At 50.1% G+C, this 22,334-nt stretch overlaps 1 protein-coding gene across 8 annotated transcripts in view; it reads left to right on the top strand.

Annotated features, from left to right (window-relative positions):
* The window catches only part of LOC121597595 (low-density lipoprotein receptor-related protein 2), a 52,099-nt gene that overhangs the window by 5,458 nt on the left and 24,307 nt on the right, over positions 1 to 22,334 (top strand). For 2 of the 8 annotated variants that reach the window (XM_041924103.1, XM_041923834.1), the window contains exon 2: positions 14,372 to 15,056. In XM_041924103.1, coding sequence (XP_041780037.1) covers positions 14,894 to 15,056 — 163 coding nt within the window. In that variant the 5' untranslated portion in view covers positions 14,372 to 14,893. Of the gene's footprint in view, positions 1 to 8,918; positions 9,266 to 14,068; positions 14,079 to 14,371; positions 15,057 to 22,334 lie in introns of those variants that run through there. The other 6 variants (XM_041923751.1, XM_041923582.1, XM_041923925.1 and 3 more) reach the window with 6 other exon arrangements.

The following is a 22,334-nucleotide window of genomic DNA, read 5'->3' as shown; positions in this document are numbered from 1 at the left end:
ACACACACACACGAAAAGACATAAAAACCACATCTTAAAGAAACCGCGGGCGCGCAAACAAATAGATGACACAGGCTTAAACACACACTAACAACACGTGCAGAAATAAAACGCAAAGAAAACGAAGAATCGCCCATTCCACGGGGAACATTGGTGGATGCTGTGTGCGTATGATTTCGAGCGCGCGCCTGTGTGTGTGTGTTGGATTTGTAGCATCTTCTTCTTATTGTTACCTGGGTGATCTTTTGGAGGAAGAGAGGGGTAGAAGGGGGGTTAAGAGCGAGACGAAGTGGTGGAGTAATATCCCAAACGGGGCGGCAAAAGAGAGTTACACTGCTCACGGAGTCGTGGCAGAGCATCATCATCATGCCGATGATGATGATGATGAAGCTGAAGTTGACGAGCGGCTGAGGCGAAGATGAACCACCTCAGCATCCACATCTCGTTTTATGCCCCACCCGCTTCCAGCGCGGCCTCTCTCCGTACTCCGTGCTATGTGAGAAGGCGCAGGCGAACGATGGGAGGCGCACGCACGGGCGGTGGTGGTTGGTGGGCCGTTGGGTGTCAGCGAGAGGTCATTCCAGAAAGTCAATCCCGTCAATTGATGGTGGACGGTTCGGTTTCGGCCCGCGCGAACGAGACGGAGTGCCGCGGGAAGAAGGCGAAGCAACTCCAATTAACAGATTTTCGCTGGGCGACGCACTAGCGGAAGTGCGGCTGAAAGCGTACTCTGAAGCCGTCCAGTGCTGTTGGTGGTGGTGGTGGTGACGACGGTGATGGTGACAACTTCGAACCAAGGCCTCTCAAGCCAATCCAAGTGCACCAGGGAGGAGAAAGGAAGGAAAGCGGAGGAGAGTGCTGCGTACGAGTTAGCAGACGTAATGATGGGTTTGCGCGTGTGCTCACTGGAAGGGTAATATTGTCGTGCCGTCGTAAAGACCTCGCAGTACCAGTAAACCCCACGGCACACGGTGTGTGCTCCATTCATCTCCGTGTGCGAGCCGGGACTCCGGGCGGCATTGTTGAATGAGCTGCCTGCCGAACGGGAAATGGGGGTAATCGTAGAGCGTCGTTGCGATCGGAAGTAGTGCTCTGGAGGACGTCTAGAGCTGAGCGTAACATCCAAACCTCAACTGCAACCGCTGGCCTGGTGCTTTGGTTTGGTTTGGTTTTGAACTCCACCCCAAAAGCCTGAAGTCGGCGGAGAAAGATCTCGAACGCCCATAGACACGACACGATGTTCATCCATGTTCATCGTTCAAAATCGAAAAACTATACCCACTCCAATACGCTGGAGATGTGAACGAAAATGAAACACGGAAGACGGCGAAGATACGAAAGAGAAAGCCCCCCCCCCTTCTGCCCCACGCAGGCTCTTTCCTTGGTCTAAACGAGCATGTGATTGCTCTGCTCTCGAAGCGCCGAAGAAGTTGCACCGCAGTGTTGAACGGTATTGCAAAGTTTGACGAAATTCCAGAGTTTTTGGTTTTCGAGTATTGCGAGATTTGACACCGATTGTCTGATGATCTTTTAGCTTGCGAAGATCTTTCGACGGTGTGTGTGTGCGTGTGCCCGTTTAGCTCACTGGCAGCTCACGCTCCACGAACTAGTTTCATCGCAGTGTTCCTGGGTGGCGCGCTGGGAGATCTGAGATGGTATAGACGTTGGTTGGACCTCATGGCAAGATGTCTCGAAGTAGTAGAAGTAATAGTAGTAGTAGTGACGTGTAGGTTACGGCGAGCGAAAAGAAAAGAAAAAAACAACCCTGCCCCCCCGAACCAGGGCCAGAATAGGAGATCAAAACAGGACTTCCAAAGATCAACGACCATAGATGGCCATAGCGAGGCAGCCCGCAGGCTTTGCTTTCCTCTTTCTCTACGCTAGTGTGTACGGCGCGTGTTGTACACCACACAACACCTACTTCGGTTAGGAGGAGGCAGATGGGGCAAAAGCGGAGGCGCTCGCCCAAAGGGAAAGGGCCCTTCGGGCGTTAGACGCTAGCGTGTGTGGCTATTACACTGCCTTTCGCCGGGCTGTTTGCTTCGCGCACTCTGTTTCTTTCTCTCTCTGTCCGTGTGTTTGTTTCCTATCTTTCTTGCGTGGAGTTCAGGTTCGAGGTTCCTCACACTCGACGTGTACAGTCTCTCTCTCTCTCTATCTCTCTCCTGTGGTATGCGTTTCTGGTCATGGAATACGCGTGTAAACAGAGCTGGGGCTCTGGTCGCTGCTGTCGGGCTACATTTCTCTTTCTCTTCCGGACATTCGCGGACTCCACGCGTTGAGCCTACCCTTGAAAAAGCGTTGAACTTCAGCTGTCAGGCAGGCGAATGTGGAGCGGTGCGGAATGGAAGGGAGCCAGTGTCCTGCGACGCAGTAGCTCCCCCTGTGCAGCTCGAAACACACTCCCGATGTATTGACGTTCACAGTTCTTCATTGAACACACCTCTCGAGATTCGATGGAGTTACCTCTAGAAACTCTGGATAAGCGACGAACGTCGTAGTCTCTAGCGCTCAAACTCAGTTTTGTCTCTTTCTCTTTCTCTGTCTGTCTTTCACTCTGTCTCTTTGTAATCCGAACATACTAGAAGTCAGAATTCCCAACTCTGAGGCTCTAATGGGGAGATGGGGGTGTAAAAACCCCAAAACAGGGCCCAGGGACCCGTTCGATTCTTTATTCTTTCTTCTCCCTCAGCTGGGGGGAATTCCTGCGTATCTAATCTCGCTTTTTTTGTTGTTATTGATGCTATTGTTGTAATGTAGCTGGAAGATCACCTTTGCCATTTGTCGCACATTTGCTTGAAGGTCGCATCGGCCAGCAGTGTATGTGTGGCGCTATTTCACAACCAGCTGCAAGCCCTGCAATGCAACCTGCAAATTACTTGCCCCGCACATGCGCAAACAGTGCGGCACGAGGGGAGCGGAGCAAGTGCGCCAAGTCGTCCCCATCGTCATCTGCGCGCACTCTCTGGGTGGCTGGGGCTCGCGGATCACTTCATCCGGTTATTTGCGCCCGAGCGCGACTCCGGGCCCCCGGTGGCATTACTAATACAATTAATTTTCGAGATGCTGCTGCTGCTGCTGCTGGTGCTGGTGCTCATTTAAATGCGTAACCCGTCGGCATCCCGTTCGCTCAGGGTGATCGTGACCGTGTGTGAGCGCGCGCGCAAAGTCCTCGCACAGTCGCCATCCCAAAACCGGCCGTTCCGTGCCGTTTAGACCGTGCCGGAACCGGTTTAGGCGATGATGATGGTGCATCATCGTCATCATCATCTTCCCCCACCGAACCCAACGAGCGATGTATGTGTGTGTGTGTGTGTGGTTTTAAGAGAAAACAGCAAAAGGGTTCGAAGATGGCGCGAAATCCCCGCGAGCGCAAAACCGGACCAGAACCGTCCTGGCCGTCGCTAGGCGATTCCGTCGTGATTCCTAGCATCTTCAAGGTCACCATCACCAGCCGAGATATGGAGATGGCTCTCGCGCGTGTGTGTGTGTGTGTTTGTGTGCTACCTGTTGCGCGTGCGCGAGGTCACCCGGGCGGGTATTGCAATTACCTGTTCCAGCGTGCCTTGGCCAGCGGCCAGCCGGAAGCGGATGCGCCTCGGTGGTCCTGTCGCGCCAGACAGATCGCCCGTGTGAAGCGCGCGTCTCCGCGTAAAGCGAGCAGCCATTGCGTCAGCAGGCCATGTTTCGTAACCCCAAGCGCTCATCTTCATCGGGCCGATCGAGACGCGATCCGCGACCGATTGTCCGTGGTTGTGCGCGCGGATCGCACGATAAGCGGGGCAAACGACGCACTTTCCCATGTGCACGCGGGCGGTGCGTGTTGCGCGAAGCAACTTTTTTTTTCGTTTTTGCGAGTTAATTAGCGTTGCCGCGGTTCCGGGAGTTCGATCGGTACCTTGGGTACCGAAACATGCACGTGCGCGCACCAAGCGCACGCATTCCCGGTGCCTGTATTGCGCGGTGGGGCGTGGGAATGGCCTGCGCGAAACCGAGCGAAAATTGGCCATCCGGCTGGGCCATTTCCGCAAGCGGGTTTCGTGCTGTTGCCGCCCGCTTTGGGGACAGCTTGAAGCTTCGCCGAGCATCGAGCGGCGGCACACGAAACTGCTGCAACAGCAGCAGCAGTCCCTTTTTCCGCTATAACGGATGCAAACCCCGCTTAGCGGTAAACAAAGACCGGCGCAGTCGGCACAAACCCGCAAAATGGTAAACAAGCAGCGAACGGGCGCTTCCGGCAACATTTCTTCCCCGCCCTTTCGGTGCGCCAGAAGGTCAACCGGCAAATTTCTGCTGATGCCTTCTGGCATCCACCAAGAAGGTGCCGCAGTGAAAGTGGGCAGCGAGTTCTTGGACGGGGTGACTTCTTTTGCATTTTGTTGTTGTTGTTGGTATTTGTTGGAAAAAATGCGAAAGCGGGAAACGTTCCACGGAAACGGTGGCGGTGGCTGTTTACATAACCGCCGAGTTTTGGTTTTTAACCAAACAACCAAACAACAAACAACTATTGCCCACCCTGAACTGCACTGAGTCATGGCGTGTGTGTGTGTGTGTTACTCGCTGCTTGGCATGTACCATCCCTTGCCCAATTCCCGGCACAACGAGTGGGCAAAGGTGAACGCTAGCTTGCGGTAGTGGCGCACCGAGTGGCGGACTCTTGCAAGACGGGAGGAAGGAGTGGCTGCATTGCCAAACGGTTCTCTCAGATCGTGCTGGCATTTGCAGTCGCTTCTTTGCGCCTCGTGACCTATGGGAATTGAGCATCTTGCTGCATTCTTGTTGCTCAGTCAAACTCCCAAAACCTCAGGGCCTTCCTAGTCCATAGAGCAGAGCTGTCAAACACTGGTGGTTCGTTACTACAGGTGGTTTTGGGGTAGGTTCTAGATTCCGTTCGAATGTTGCATTCCGCTCTATTTCCCTGTCTAAAAGCATCGATGAGAATTAATGGCGAATCTTGGCAAAGTATTAGGTCTATGAATAAGTGCGGGCGGTTTTTAGATAGCCAAAAATGAATCTTTACTGGTAATTCATGGCATCTTTGCAATTGGAGAACTTCTGGTGAGCCATATAATGCTCCTACGACCACAACAATGAGAAATCGAGAACTTCTGGTGAGCCATGTAATACTCCAACGACCACAACAATGAGTAATCGAAAGAATCAATGTCCAGGCTTTACAGCGGTGGGAAGATGAATCTTCCAAATTCTGCTTTTCGTAATGCTTTTTCACTGATACCCTAGGAGCAGTTGCCCACAAGCGAACAAATGGGAATTCGTCGTCTTGCAGCTTCAGTTGACTTGGGGATCGCTAGTCCACAGTGATTCCCAATGCTTTCAATCGATGGTAAATGTCTTGCTGAGATATCTTAAGCGTCTCTGAAAGTTCTTGACATCAAAATCAAATTTTAAGGACTCCTACGAAATATTCTTCTTCTTCCAACAAAAAAATTGCCACTTTTAAACCGTGTAAAGCCAGAGAATGATCACCACAATGCGATGACCTTCAGTAGCCGTTTTCTTCCAATTGTCAATAGCAGTTTGGTGTATAAGTTACCGTGTTTGCATACTTACAATCAACAATGTTGTATCTGCAATCGCAAAAAGATTATTAATGCTAAAGTAAAAGCCTAACGACTGCTTCAAAATGGCACTGGGGTGCCCTTACTGCTACTAAAACTAAAATAAATTATTGATGACGCCTAGTCTGAAATCACACGAACTCATTGTCAGCCCCTAATCGATTATACGGGCAATTGGGATTGGATCACGAATCATCGAACATTCGGTGCAGCTAATGATGCAATTGTGAAACATGTTGCAAAGACTTTGAGACGGCTTTTCGTGCAATCGTGCAGTGCAACCTGCCTTTAGTGCTATTTTAATGAGCTAGAATGTCTGGCACGGTGCAGACGACGACACACCACAAAAACCCATTCTTACCGGTGACACAGCAACCAAGACGAGACGCTCCGTCCGTCTGCTGGGCGAGAACTGGTTCCTAATCGGCCGTCCCGCGCGTCTGTGGCTATTGAGCCTAACCGGACCCAGCACCTGGCAGCAGAGGTCAAGTGCGCTTAATTGCGCTTTCACTTCTGGATTCTCGCCTTCTCGGGGACTGGCATCAGAGGGGCTTAGGGCGAAATCGCAGTGCCTGGTTGGTCCGGTGCTGCCCGCAGACGAACCGGTTACCCTTCCGACTTCCGGAATTTTTTTCTGCTGCAGTACTGCTCTGCCGCAAAGCGATATTAGCAGTAATGTGTGCTTGGCAGCTTTGCTAATTTGAATTCCAAGCCACTGCGGGCAACACCGCCGCGCTGGCAAACTGACACCTGCTCTCCGGGGTATCGGGCAGCCCTGTCGGGTCGAGCTAGAAACTTTGAAGAATGCTTCAGACATTCTCAATGTTTGAGCCTCCGAAGAAGCCCGGAAGCGCAATTGCTGCACATGGTAGCGTGCTGCGAGATGGTGACGATAAACTCCGTCCTCTCTCTCTCTCTCTCTTTCTCACTCTCTCTATCCCTTTCTGTCGTTCTCTCTCGCTATCTATCTATCTCTGTCTCTTCAGCGTGATTTACAGCTCAGGTCGTCTGATAGTGCGGAAGAACCGGGCGGCTGCGCGCATATTGCACGCAGTACTGCACACACAATTACACGCCCGAGTTAACTTCGCATCATCATCATCGTTCTACCCAGTTGGCTTGTGTTTGCCGCCGTCGTCGTCAAGATCAAGATTGAAAGACTGCGGGCGGGCGTGATGTCTTCCCTGCTTGAGCCGCCCCAAGTCAACGGGTCTGCGCGCGTACTGAAACTGTCACTGTTTTCCGGGCGTGATTTTGTGTGCGCTGCGCTGACTACCACCGCCCACCGCGCCTTACACACACCGGTACAATTATCCAAATCATCCGAATGTGCATTGCAATGGTTTTTTTTTTGTTTAACTCTTCTTTGCTGTCATTTTTTTTGTTTCGTTTTGTGCGAGCATGTTCCACCACAAAAGCGGTGGTGTGGAGCGGTCGAAGAGCGGAACGGACTCGCTGAAAAGTGACTGGGGGAGGAGGTTGATGGAGTAAAGCGGAGGAAGAATTAGTTAGATCATTGTTCCGTGCGCCTTCAGTAGACCGGGGCTGGGTGGGCGGGTTCTGGAGCGAGCGAGAGTTGTTTTTTTATGTATATATTCTCTCCCACTTTCAGGGAGAGGAGTAATAAAATACACCCTATCACCACCCCACACCACCCCCACATTCACATACAGAATAGCACGCAAATTATGAAGAGAGAGATAGAGAGAAGGAGAGCAAGAATGAAGAGAATCAAACATGTAATCAGAAATATTTAGCGAAAGCGCCTTGCCGTAGTAGCTGTTGTGGATCGTGTTTAGTATGTGTGGTGCTCTAGTGTTAAAATGAGCTTCTTCTTCTACTGATTTTATACACACACCCACACTCAGTCACATACACCACTCACCGCCGATTACACAATAAGACGTAATGATATGTTCAACAACAAACACCACGAGAACAGTTGTTGATTGGAAAATGTGTTTCTAGAGGATCACACACCACACACCGTCAAGAGAGATTCGATCACATAACCGCAAAGGGTAGCGTGCGCGCGCGCGCGTTGCGAGCAGCAGCACACTTATCGATTGCGCCATTCAGCCGGCTCGTTTGGGGCGCGTTCTATACTGGGTTTTGTTCTAAAGCATGTAACGCGTGCATTAAGCATCTTACTTGTACAAATTGTATTTTAATGCTGTGAAACTTATTGTTACAATATTACTGAAATTGAAAGCAAACAACAACAACAAAGCATCATTTAGCTATTCCGCATTCCGAGGAATCCGATCGAGTGCGGGGTGCAGGTTGGAGCGTGAGAGCCAATCGATGATCGTTTCTTGGACGAACGATGAGATAAATTCCTGGAACCGGCAAACCCCAGCAGCACCGGACGAGGAAGGAAGGGTATCATCAACAACATCAACCTCATCGCTCCGATATGGAAGCATTCGAAGTGAAAGAGAAAGGCGCTCGGGCAATAGAGGAACGGGGGGGATTTTGTTGCGCCCCGGAAGGGTCTCGGAACGGTGTTTCTTTGTATGTGTGTGTGTGTGTGTGTTATTGTGTATGCTACTCCCCGTGTGCTTCCGCCCACGTAAAATGTCGAGTCGAGGCGCTGTGAATGATCGTCACGCTGGTGCACCTTCGCCCTTCTGCGCCGATCTCCGATGGGAAAGTATGGGAAGGTAATGGTTTCAGCACAGAGGGTGAGAGAAAGAGCGAGAGAGAGAAGGATGCCGGGAAGGGATGTTGATGATTAGCAGCGGTAAGAGCGAGAGAGAGAGAGAGAGGGAGGATGAAAAAGGCAGAAAAAGGACGGGAGTGGGGCGGAAAGGTAATCGAAGCAATTTTGTGAGTGCCAATCCGAACTTTCGCTAAATCGGAACTCACGAGAAAGATTGAGAGAACGAGAGAGAATATTTTGTCATTTGTTTGTTTTTTTTATTGTTTTCTTCTTCTGCCTGCTCAAGCACCAAGCACGGTTTGTCATATTTCTTCCTACATTTTCCCTTGAGCCCTAGGCCGCTGTTGCTCAATGTAAAAAAAAAACCCCATTCAACCCAGCGGCTCACTGTTGCTGCGGTTGCCCGGGCTCCCACGTCGCGAATGGGACGGCACTCACCCGGCGCTCGCCGTAGCTCTCCTGAGCCCCATCGCGCGGTGCCGGCCGGACCCGCTCGGCGGCTCGGGATGAGTGGCGCGCGCGCGCGATCGTGCTGGGTCTCGCGGCGCTCTCTGTCCAGCGTGCCGGTGCTGTACGGCGGACACACACACACACACACACTTGCGTGTCCGCGTGCATGCCACTCGCGAGCTTTAGCACGGTTCGCTCCCCGCGACAGCCAGTCGGGGCCGGACGCTGCGCGTTCAGTCTTTAGCGCACCACCGGACGGGCTCGATCGCGCTCCGTTCTGTCGCACCCCTGACGCACCTTGGTAAAACAAAACCAAGGAGGAAGGAAGGAAGGAAGAAGAAGAAGACAAAAAAAATACAGTAAAATAAAACAAAACAACAAACTCCCCGTGCGAGCACGCACCCTCACAGCCACAGTACGCGTGAGCAGGTGTGTGTGTGTCCGTTTGTGTGTGTGTAAGAGAGAGAGAGAGAGAGACTGAAAGGTGAAACAAGTGGACAGAACGCGCCTGCAACATCAACAACAGCAACAACAACACGGGCGGAAGGAAAAGCTACAACTTCAGTCGCTACAGGTGAAGGAAAACCCATTCCACGCACAACCACACACACACAGACACACCGCGTTGCGTTGTTGAAAACCCGCACGGGGTGGCGATCCGGCAGTGCTTTTTTGTTCGGTTTCAAGCGGTTGTGGACATTGGAGAAAGGTGCGTTTCGGTGCCACTTCCGTTGCGTTCTGGTGGCGTTTTTGGTGTGTGTTTTTTTTCGGTTTCTTGTTTTTGTTGTGTTAATGTTGTTATTGTTTGTTGTTTTTTTTTGCGCTGCTTCAAAGACCACTCCAACGTAATCGGGCACACAAACACAGCCACACACAAGGAAGGTGTGTGCGTGATTCTGTCATCCATTCTTTAATGCTGCTGACCAACACTGCAGTGCGTTAACGATCCGCTTCTTCTGGTTTGAGGTTTCCTCCTTTTAATCCTTTTTTTTGCGTTTCGTTTGTACAGATGTGTGAGTGTTTGAGGAAGTATTGCGAGTGTTCTTCCAAAGCCTGCACATGCATCCGTCAAATGTTGTGGTCGAACCCCAAGGATCGATTAATAGCGATCGAACATTTTCAACAACAACAACAGCTGAATTTGCTTTCAAATGGCTTTCAAACGCAATACACACACACACACACGCAACCACAATTTGCGCACATAGAAAAAGACGCATTTTCCGGCGTTTATTTTTATGCTTTTTTTTCCTTTTTTTTGCGTGTGAAGTTCCGGTCAACGTGTTACAAAACTGGTCCCACATAACCACGTAGAAATGTGCGCATGTGTGTGTGTGTGTGTATGTGGTGGTGTTGTACCGATAGGAACACATCAGATGAGCGGCGGAGAACGTTCTCGTTCTCGGTGTGGTGTGTGCAAGGTTCGTCGCTTGCGCGTTTCTGTCGCCCAGTTGCGTTTCAGTTCTTCGTTTTGAGGACGTTGGCACGCTGCGAGAGAGAAGGCAAAAAAAACACACACACACACACACCCGGGAACAAACAAACCACATTGAAGGTTAATAATGACGAACTGCTTCATCATGGGGATGGTTTTTTTTTCTTAAATGTTTTGCTCTCTTAGAGCCAAGTCTTTTGTATTGCTTTTTGTGAAAAATAAATTTTTTTTTTATTTTTTATTTTTTAAAGGCAATATTCTCTGTATGTGTGTGTGTGCGTGACTGTGTCGCTTATTAGAAGTAAGCCTTTCCAGTTGCGAAGCGTCGGTTTCGAACCGGCCCTGCTCTAAGTAGAGCCCTGCCGGGGCCAACTCTTCTGGGTCGCGCAACAACTCGCTTCTTTCATGCCGCCAGTTCCTTCCCGTCAGCCGTGAAGGTGTTAAACGAAAACGTGTTTCCGCGTCTTCGTTGCTTGTGACCCCTTTTTTCCTCTCTTCTTTCTCCCAATGGGGAACTTTTCTTGCCTCTTGCCCCCTGCTGACGGGGGACACCGAAGCAGCCACTCCACCGTGGTCGAGCGACCATCCTGTCTCCGAGTGGGTGATGGAGCGGTGATGGAGGATACGGGGGTGGTGGGGGGGGGGGGGGGATGATAGACTCTATCTCTTTTTCTTGGCCCACATTCTGAGCGGAGCAGCAAATTTACACGCAGCACGACTCATCTGCATCTTTTATGGGTGCGGAATCGTTTTTTATTTTTGTTTGAAATTGCAGACCGTTGCTAGGTCTTGGATAAGGCTCTTTTTTGTCGCCTGTTGCTTCGCGGTTTCGTGTTTATTTATTTTACGATTTTTCATTGTACTTGAGTGTGCTTTTTTTTCGCACCCACTCCTCGCTCTGCTGCCGATAGCTTGCTAGCACTTCGCAACAGCGTGTTTGCTACTTTGCTTGTACACTCCCTCCCTATTTTTTAGGCGGCTTGTGACGTCAGCGAGCAAGCTTCTAGCTCTTCAAGAGTTCGAAGTGAAGTTTTTTTTTTGTTTGTTCGCTCGTCTAGCAAATCTTAACTTACCGTAGAACGTCCAGGGCACCGCAGGCAGCAGAACGGGGATGGGAAACCCGAACGAGCCACAACCGGTCAGTACCGGTTCGCATCCACAATCAATCGCAGAAGCAGCAAGCAAACCAGGCTGAAAGCTTACTTATTTTCAGCCGCGCATATCCGCACTGCATCCGACTTGGCTTTCCGATTGGGTGAACTCATTTATTATGCGTACAATTTTGTGTTTTTTTTCCTTCTTTTTGGTGTCTTCCCCCAATTCTTTACCCAACACACATACACACTAATCGATCGGCCCCGGCGGGCCCGGCTGGGTCGGGAGAAAGTTGTGTGTCGTTCCAATGCGAACTCAACGTCTCACCCAAAAAAAAAAAAACACACAGAAAAAGAAAACCACACACACACATACACACACACACACACACAGACTTCAAATTCTATCGCTATCTCACTCCTTAATGTTAGAGCCCCGAAGGTTTGATTCAGCTCCGGCGGTGGAAAAAGCAATGTGAATGAAAAGTCCACGGGGGGGGTAGGGTTGTTGCGGGGTGAGAGTGATTATATTAATTTTTTATTTCGCACACTCTCACCCTCACCCCGCGATCTACTTTCGCCTGCGCCTGGTCACTGGTGATGAGGATGATCGAACACGGAAGGGAACGAGGCGATCGTTTCGCGTTCGCCAAATAAATTTCCATGCACACACACACACACAAATCCCTCCATGTTTGTGTGTATGGGTGTGTATGTGTTTGTTGCTAATGCCTCACGCGCTACTCCCCATTTTGCGCGTGACGCGTGCCGTTCATTTTGCCGCTGGTGTACGCATTACCGTTTTTTTGCGTTAAAGGGGGCTATCAAAAGCCGTTAGGGAAAGGGGTGGTAAGCGAATTAATCATTGAAAAAAAAAAAACGCACCCAGAAAAACAAAAGCCAAAGCAATTTGCAACAGCAGTCTGTAGCCAGGCCCGGACGCACCACCGGTCGGAAAGCTGCATTCATAAATGCTTAATGCACCGGAGGGAAACCCGATTGTGTTCTGAGATTGAACGCACGCGCTCTCGCGTGCGTGCGTGCGTGTGTGTGTGTATGTGTGTCTATTTTTGAATTCGTTTTTCTTCCCACTTGTTGTTTTGTTTTGCTGCTGCATTAATGCTGCGTAATGAATAGCAGAGGGCTTTTGACTTTATTTTCACAGCGCATTTGCGTGTTGCCAGAAAGGAGGAGCTGTGGGACGGGAGGAAGGGGCTTGTTTTCTGTTTTTTTTTTGTTTCACACCCCTCTCCTCCCCTAGAATGGATTAGTGACTTCTCGCACGGTGAAGCGAAAACGCACACAACGGCGCGCGCGCTCACACACAGTGGGTTCGTGGGTTGTTTCGCAGAATGTGTTTTCATTCAGAACCGAAAGCCCGGCGAAAAAGAAGAAAAAAAGAGCGCCAACCAATCGCATGAATCTGACGTGGCCGCACAAAACCACCACGTCCGCGGCGTGCGAGCAAGGATGGTGGGTTCGCGTGGCGGTAGGGGTTCGTCGCTTGTGCCGCACGGTTCGCCCGTTGAAGTCTTTTGCACCACCGCACGCTGGTGGTTCTGGTGCGACTTTCAACGGCTGTGCCGGGGAGGTGGGTGGCGCTGGGAAACACACGGTACATGGTTTACCGTGTGCACACACACACACACACACACAGTGCGCCTCCTTCACTCCCCAACCAGTTAGTTCCTCGGGTTCATTTTGCCGTGATTCCAGCGCAGCAAACACTGTGCTGTGTCCCGTTCCAAACGAGGTAGGAAGAGGAGGAGGGGAGGGGTGGTTGGGCGCGGTACGTGGAAGGAAAAATAAAACTTCATTTGTCAAGCCGGAATGTACCGTTACCATCATCCCCCGTGCCCAAAGGTTTCCACTCGCACTCGCCGCTCGCACAGCCAGCCACAGCTTCCCTTCCCCACTGCCCTCCTTCAGCCATCAGTTTGCCCTTTTCGCTTTGCCTTCTGCGAAACAATCCCGTCCGCTTCGAGCACCGAGTGTCTGTGTGTGTGTGTGTGTGTGTGTGTGTGTGTGTGTGTGTGTGTGTGTGTGTATGTGCAGCCGGTGTGTTGGGAGGAAAACAGAGAGAAGAAGATGGGAGAGAAAAAAAAATGGAAGCAAGAAGCAAAATCATTACCGTGCGCTCTTCGGGTCGGGTCCCAAGGGTGGTGGTGGTGGTTGGAGGGGGGTTTTGAGCTGATGATGATATCACCTCTTTCGCCCGGCAAGCGACGAACCTACCGCCCCCTCACCCCAGCCACGTTCCACTATTGCTCGTATGATTGGCCGCCCGCTCCACCTCTCGCGGCGACCGTACACCGGGTGACCATTTTGAATGCGCCGCTAGAACCCGCGCCGTGTGTGCGCTGTGACAGCCAATGGAAGCTAGCGCAGCAGAGAACGAACACAATCGCCCGGCAGCAGCGGGGCAAGAGCGAATGGAAAGCACACGTCACGATTCTTTGCTTGTTTGCGGGGTTTGTTCTTACAGTGGAAGGGAGGGGGTGGGGGTGGGGAGTGGGGCAAAACAACACAAATCTCCCCCCTCCTCCTCCCCCGGCGCATACGTTTGACAGCCGCTGTCAAAAACGGGCGAACCCCGTAGGAGGAGTGGTGTACGCGAACAAAAGAGACACGGCCAGAGATGGGAAAGGTCGTTGTGCCTTAAGAGGCCGTACCTCTTTCTTAGGAACTTTCGGCCATTTCGCTTTAAGACGCACGTCCGAAGTTCGATCCGCCGCGCCCGGGATGATAGACTAGGTGCAAAAACCGTGCCGGTGCCCCACAAATGTCGTCAGCAACCTGTATACTAATATTCGTTTTTTTTTCTTTTCCATTTTCTCTTTGCATACAGGTGCCGTTGTGTATGTGTGTGTGTGTGTGTGCCTATGTGTGTGTGTGTGTGCACAAGTACTTGACAAAGTGTGTACAGTCCTTCAGTGCAGCTGCTACTATCAAAAGAAACACATAAACCGAAATTCCTATCAACCAAAACTACAGCAAGCAACCAACCTCGTGGGCGGCAGCAGCGGCGGCACACGCAGCAGCACACGATTCCACTCTTTCCTGGCGCCCGCGCGGGAAACTCTAGAATCGAGTGCTTTGCTGCATTCAGCTGATATTTTGTTTCGTTTGTTTTCCTTCCCTAATTACCTAGTTTAGTATACCGTGTATAATTTGTGCAGATTCGCGCACACATCAAGTGAGGTGCGTGTGTGCGTGCGTGCGCACGATCGCGTGCTCTGTGCGTGTTTTTAACAGTGTGTGTGTGTGTGTCTGTGTGTGAGAGTGCATTCGGTGTAAGCTAGTGGGTGACAGTAGCCGTGCGTGCACCTCGTCAGTGACAGAAACGGCGGGTTCGTCGTCTGCTTTTCGCGCTCGTGTCCGTGGAGCTGCGCGTGGAAAGCGCCCGAACCCGGAGAAGGCATGAAAGGTGTCGCGGCGGTACAGCAACAGTAGCAGCCGCGGTAGTAGTAGTAGTAGTAGCTGTGGCTGTTGGAGTAGCCAACCAGGAAACCGGCCCCGGAAGCGCGGCTAGTTGGGAACGGGTTTGTTGGTAGTGTGGTACGCGAAGAAACCAGGGAACCGTAGCACCCGAACCTTGCCTGCCCATAAAACAAACAGCGAGGAAGCGAGGACGCGGCGGTGTGTCGACTGGGGGCACACCCAGTTGCGCGGCATGGAGCTCTCAACGCCGAACGACGGGAGCGGAACCGGCTGGCGACCGAGGTGGAGGAGGATGGTCCGGGGGGCTTCGAGGACACCGAGCTGGCTGCTGTTGCCGCTGGTCGCGATCGCCTTCCTGTCCACCACTATCCACGCCGAGTCATTGTTAGCAATAGGTAAGTGTTGCGCACCTTGTGGGATCTGGTATTGGGGGATGGGAATAGGATAGGAGGTTGTGTTACGAATCTAGCTGGAGATTAATTCTGCAAACCATTCCTACCAGATATTACAACAGTTTGCGTAGCTGATGAACAGCGTGCTACTTCCAATTCTTGATATAGAAACAAATAATGTTTTCAATGTTTTTGAAACAAATATTGGTGACCCTTTTCCAATTCTACGTGTAAACATCTAAAAGAGCTAAAAGGCCTAAAATATCTCAGACAGTTTGTATCACAGAGCTTAGATTCAATGTATTGGTCTAAGATGTCATGCTTGAAAGTTTCCAAATTTTGATTAAAAGATCTTGCAGATACTTCTACTCTGCTTCAAGATTTCTTTTCAAGACTTCAGAGTCTAGAGATTGCTATTTCCAAGCGTATCCCAATTATCTAAAGTACGACCATGCAGTAGATGTAGCTCCTAGCTCGCTAGAATCTTCTAAACCAGATCCACCGTAAACTCTTGCTTCGACAACCGTTTGCTGATAAACTCATCCAAGATCTTCCTAAAGACATCGAGATCCTCTTACACAACAGGCATAACATCGTTTCTCTGCTGCAAGATTGCCTTGAAATGCTGGACTGCTCTAGCCATCTCCGACGATTTGGGGTTTTTTCCCCGAAGTCCACACTTACAATTTTAAACATCCAATGTTTGTGACCTCAATCTCCTGCTCGGATCTTAATAGGGTATCTTAAGGTATCTTCAACTCCGCTAAAAATAGAACGCTGTGACATTGAAAGCAGGAAAATCAGCCAGCTTTTCGAAAGGAGCCCCACCATCAACTTTCAACTGGCCGCGTGCTGTGCTGCGAACAAATTGCACCAGCTTGTGCAATGCGTCGGATTTTGCTCATTTCCCAAACAGTTGCCGAAACAGCTTGCCGAGTGGTTGCTAGCTGCTTGGCCTGTTAAACCCGGGAGCCAGAAGCTCCCGTCGTGTGAGAGCGAGAGAAAGGAATCAATACACAAGCTCGATCTCGCCTCTATAAAACAAAACTAAATCCTATTCTTCCGGCTCTAGATAGTGTGGAGGCTTTGCCGAGCTCCAAGCATTGGGGGAATAGCAAGGCCTCAACCACCTACCCCGTTCACGCTTCTGGCGTGATATAATTCCAGTGTTTTCTCTTTTGTTTGATGGCCCAACCGCGCCGTCAAGGCTCGTCTTCTCCATGGTTCCATCAGATCGAACGATCTCATCTCACATCCCCATTTTCTCTTCGTGCCTGCACGTTCGACATTTCAGCCGAGCTTCAGGCGAGAAAAGGGCACGATGGCACACAGCTGCCGATGGGAACGAGATGGAGCGGTTGTGACAAAGCACAATGCGCTGACACGTTTGATAGCGAGATTACGCTAGAAAGGATGACAAAAATACTCATACACACATACACACACACGCACAGCTCATCCATTTCGACTACGAGCTTAACATTTCTTTGCGGTGTATATTTCACAACTCGCAGCAATGTTTCACCACCGTGCATTTGGGATTGTTTGGCGAGTTTGGCGCTCTCGTCTGTCGCTTTGTTTTTACGCGCCTGCTGCTCTCTCTCGTGCCACCGCTTTGCGCAATTCAATTTCGGTTGGAAACAGAGCACAGAGAACCCAGAGAGGCATAGGAAAAGTAATTCGCATAACGTGCGCCGTATGCAAATGTTCGCATGTCCGAATTTCCATGCTCATCACTCATAGCAAATCATGCAATCATGGCTGCTGCCGCTGTTGGCTGGAATTCGCACACGACAAGCTGAAAAGGGCGAAAGATATGCAACACAGAAGTACAGCTTGCATACTTCAGCTCGATAATGGCCAACAGGAGCTAATAGGAAGCACCTCAAAAAAAAAAAACAAAAAAACGAAACACGTAAAGAAATGCCGAACCAAATCGAGCAAGGAAAGTAACGCACGCACTCACACGCTAAGCCCGCACTGATCGTGGGGCCTGATAAGTGATAAGTGAAGGAGAAAGGGAAATTGGCGGCCTGTCTGCGATCGGGGCGGAAAGAGGGAAATGAACGGAAAACACTCATAAAACGGGCAAAGCCTTGGGGGTAGAAACCAAAATCGAATCCAAACTCGAAATGATAAAGATGTGTGTCGAACTGCTTGGCTGGTTTGAAAAGTGCGAAACACGCAGAAGCACATATCTTCACGCTGAGTGAAAGGGTCGTCGCTAGGCGCAGCGAATGGAGCCGGGCGAAAATAAGCAGCGAAGGAAAAGAAAGGTTACAAGAGCGGCCGAAGTTTTCTTGATGCTTTTCGGTACGATCAGGCACCTTTTCTCTCGACCTCGTTTCTTTCTCTCGGCGTCTCTCTCTCTCTCTCTCTCTCTCTCTCTATCTCTCTCTCTCTCTTTGGCCTTTATACTAGCTCTTACGGCCCCAGCGTGCGATTGAACTTTTCCTTCCTCCCGCTAGTCGCAGCAGCAAACAGCAAAAAAAAGGCACAAACTCCTCAATTTCAGGTTTGCTTCTTCCTCCATTTTTTCCGGTTTCAGAGCGCCACCCGATAAAGAAGGAAGTTAATCAAGCCGTGGCTACATCAACCCCTTTCCCTCCCCCCTCCCCCCCACTGTTTGTTTCGCTCGCTATCGTGTATCGTCTTTCCTCACGCACACAGTGGCGGCGGCGGCGGCGGCGGTCATGAGTTTCGAGCAAAACCGGAAAAGGGAAGTTGCGCCGCGCGGTGCATCGTAAAAGCGAGCAAAATCGCAATCCGAACGGATGCCCCAATGGCTCCCCCCCTCCCTCCCCTACCCCATCACCCCTTCGACATAATGGTAGGAGGGCGAAGGGGGGTTTGGATGTTTTCCTTTTCTGCTTTCCTTTCCTTTTTAACGCCGTCCGCGTCGAGGCGAGGATTTTGAACTGTGCTTGCGTGCGGCGGGGGTGTTGGTGGTGGAAAGTTGGAACTGGAACTTTCACTTTCGCCTCCCTCCCCCCCCCCTTTTCTGAGAGCGGCAACCCCTCAACCATCCCCCAGGTCGTACTTTCCCGGTTGAATCGTTGATCTGGATTGGGTTTTTTTTGGGGGCGGCTTCAGGGATGGGTTTTTTTACTCGGGCCTTTATTTTACGATTCTGAATAGTTTTGAACGGAAGGCAAAAGGGGGGGAGGAGTGTGGAAATGGTATTAACCACTAACGACAGGTATGGTACCGCTCCCCGGGCTGTAAAGCGTCGAATGAAGCATTGGCGGGCGAACCGTTTTCAGGCGGCAATTTAAAACAAAAAAAAACACGAAAAAAAACAACACACACACACGCAAAAATATTTTAAAAAGGTGGAAAAGGTTAAAGGTGCACCGATCGCAGTGCACGGAAAAAGAGAGCTTAGTTAGAGCTTTTCACTCAGCTTTTCACTTCTGTTGCAGTTTCTTTAATATTTCCACGCAAACTTACCATAATTTCCTGGACATTCGACCAGTAAAAAAACTAAAAAATAAAGCTTTACACTTTCTGATAGTTTATGAAACAAAGTGTTTGATCGAATTTAAAACTCCAACCTTTTTGGTTATTTTTCGCATCTTCAGGCACATTTTTAACATTTTTAAGGTTCCATAAATCCCGGATCAAATCAATGCGTCTCAAACGACGTTATGTTATTTCAAGATGCGAGTATTCTTATTTTTCGCATCAATAGACAGGCAGCGCAGCATTTCACAACGTTATTTCTACCCACAGTATTTCACAATCATGGGCAATGGTTGTGACAGTGGACAGTAAATAGGAGACAGTGAAAAAGAAACAAACAAATACATTTATTTTTAGTAAAGTAAAACATGCGTAACGCGTTTGATTGTAACGCGATAACAAATAAGAAGAAATCAATACAGGGAGAAGATTTGATCAAAATTTTTTAGTTAGAGTAACAGGATTGGTGAATCTGGCGTACAATACAAGATGCCGGCTTAACTGGTTAATTACCAGCATGCACAGGCTTGGCGGATACTGAACCAATTTTAACGCGCTTCGAATCAGGTGCGCTTGCGGTCCAGCGGCAAAGTGCTCTTCCTGACATCTCACAGGTCGTGCGTTCAAATCCATACTAGCATAATTGGCATATTGGTAAAATACTAATAATAAACTTTTAAGCAGACATATATTGGAGGTGGATCATTGATAAGGTATAAAAAAGAAGAACAAAAAGAAGAAACATGCAATGTAGACAGAAGATATCGCACAAATATCGAAAACGGATGTCCAATCTCTGGAGGAGAGTATTTTGCATATATATATATGTGCCAAATCGCATTTTTAATGCTTTTTATTTTGAATTTTCGAGCTGTGTCCTACATTTGCCGCACAAGATGGAGTGCTTCCTCTGGTTGAAGGAAACAAAAAACAACTGTAACCAGTTCTCGGTTCGTCTGGCGACTGGGGAATTTTATGGGTTAAACCATGGGCCCTACTCCCCACAACAACCTGCCACAGGTCTCGCACACGGGAAAACGACACAGCAAAACCATACCAAACGGTTTGTCTGCGTGTGTGTGTGTGTGTGTGTGTGTGTGTGTGTGTGTGTGTGTGTGTGTGTGTGTGTGTGTGTGTGTGAACGGGTTTAATATACATTTTACGAGCCTCCGGTAAGGCGGACAAGATTTCGAGCGGCTGAAAATTCCAAAACAAGACACACAAGACGAACCCCGGAGAGTGTACCGGAATCCGGAAAAGGATGATTGAGCCGGTTAGTGCAAAAGAGTGTATGTATGTGTGTGTGTGTGTGTGTGTGTGTGTGTGTGTGTGTGTGTGTGGTGTGTGTGTGTGTGGTGTGTGTGTGTGTGTGTGTGTGTGTGTGTGGGGAGGGTGAAGAAAAAGCGGAAAAGCTCGTCAGCTTGCATTATTACGATATACACGTATACCCGCACACCCGTGCTTCGGTTTTCCATTTCGACTGCTTCTTTCCGCCTTACGCACGCTTGTTGGCGTGTTGCGTCTTGGTCATGCGACCATCTTTATCTTTTTTTTTTAACTGGAAAGAGGCTTTCCCTTGCGCTAAGCCGGACGAGCGCCACCGGAACGGAAACCAGTCTTTGCACTCCGAGACCGAAACCCAACAAGCCCGAACGGGAGCTGGTGAGGCACGAAGAAAAACGTTCTACGCGCCTGGGGTTTGCTTGCTTTGTTATTTTCTCCCATCGCCGTACAGCGACGGCCCGATCGCACGGGAAATGTAAATAAACGGGCCGCACCCTCCCTCAGCACCGTGCCCTTCGTTTCGGCCGTTATCAATCCTGCCTGCCTGCGGCGGATCCCATCGTTTGGGCCACGCTGGACGCTGAAGTGTGTGTGTGTGTGTGTGTGTGTGTTCGCACATGAATACTGGCCATTGTGCCAAGACACGGACCCCGCAAGGGAAGCACACGGCACACTCGGTGGAAAGCAACGCCACTACACCCATTGGTGTCGCCAATGATGGGCAATGATGAACCCTCCTGCGGAATTGACATTCTATCCACTGGGTGCGGTCGAGGGCGAACGGGGGGAGGGAGGGGGGCGAACCCAGCATCCAGCATTTTCCTTCACGAAGCGCCGTTGCGTGACGAAACGCACTCGGTTGCTTTGCGCGGGACGGAGAGTACGCGGGCACGGGACCGGAAATTTGGTTTGGCTTCAATTGAATAAACTACTTTACCACCGAGTAGCTTGGGAAGAAGACGAACTGTGTGTATGTGTGTGTGTGTATGTGCGTACGACGGTGTGTGTGTGTGATCACTTTCACGTCAATCTCCTAATAACGACGCACTTGTTGGAGTCATGCCGTTAGGGACTCTTCAAGCTGTTCAAGCCCTTGCTGGCGGTAAGATCTTTGCGGGATGGAATAGAAGATCACCCAGAATATATGTGTGTGTGTGGATCTGAAACTCTGGACATTCGTACAGCTAGTAACGGAGGAAATATTTTGCGCGAGTCAGCTCCAGTGTTGGTTTGTTTATTTTCCAAAAGTTAGACTAGACGGCCAACAAAACCCCCACAAGCGTCTTCTGCAGACGGTGCGATCGCGACAAAGACGAATTCCAAACATCCAAACTAAGCGTCAAGACGAAACAATAAACAAACCAAGGGCGTTAGGAACTGTGAAGTCAGCCACAGTACCCAACAGCAACCTCTGGGGATCTGAGGCTTTGCTGCTGGAATGGCGCATCATTCTCGAAGCATTCAAGTGGAATGGAATGGTAGCAGTAGAGCAACAGCAACTACAAAACAAACTCAATGCTCCTTCTAGAAGTGGGAGATGTTGGAATCTCAACCAGAGACCAACAAAAAAAACAGAGAAAAAACAACAACAAAACCAAGAACTCCGCTAACTACGAGCAACAACAGCAAAAAACACACCCGTACCCAGGTTGCACAGTTGAATTTCGCACGTTCCGTTCCCCGGAGCCCGTGATTTAACCTTCGCGCCGGGCATCAGATATTCGGGCATCAGAACCTGTGCGAATCGTTCTCAGCACTGCAGCAGTGTGGGTCGGTGTTTTTTGTGTGTACGCCAGGTGAGGTGATTGCGATGCGGTTTTGCTGCATTTGGCACAGGCGGCGAGAAGCTGAAGGTGAATGATTGGTTGATGTTTTGCTGTTGTTTTGTTTGCTAGACTTTATGGCCCGCTTACGTACCTGCTAATGGTCAAATTGCATCACGTCCGGGTCGTAAAGCGCGTGTGATACTAGCCCGCATTTGTGTGTGTGTGTGTGTGTCTGTTCGATGTGAATTTCCCAGAGTTTCAATGGCTCACAGACATGGTTTCCAGTCGCGCGATCGGAATGCACACGTGGAGGGGAACCTGGGACTGATTTGGGGTTCTCAGCGGGTACAGCGCACGTATTCTAGCACGGCTTGAATGCGCATAACAACCTTTTGCTTCTTGGTTTTTTCTCTCTCTCTCTCTCTCTCTCTACAAAACCACCTTACATCGTGGGTCTCAAACGTTCCCAGAGGTGCCGGCGGTAGAAAGATGTACGTAACATCTCGCAGGCTAGTAGAGGTTCGGTAGTAGAGCGCTCGCCCAGCCCGTATTCCCCATTCCGGAACGTTCGGGGCACGTACACGTTCGGGTGAAAAAAGAGAAGCGCTCGGAGCATCCCATCATCATCCTACACAATGCAAACTGTAATGATAGCAGCAGCAGCAGGTTCTAATAAGCACAATAGAAAACGATCAAAAGTGACAACGAACCTGCACGTACACGTGGATGACGATGACGCGGGCGAGAACGAACGCGGCAGCGTATGAAA

This window comes from Anopheles merus, chromosome X (assembly GCF_017562075.2).
Source record: "Anopheles merus strain MAF chromosome X, AmerM5.1, whole genome shotgun sequence".
NCBI lineage: Eukaryota > Metazoa > Arthropoda > Insecta > Diptera > Culicidae > Anopheles > Anopheles merus.
The sequence above is the reverse complement of the archived record's forward strand: the minus strand, read 5'-3'. Positions and strand labels throughout refer to the sequence as shown.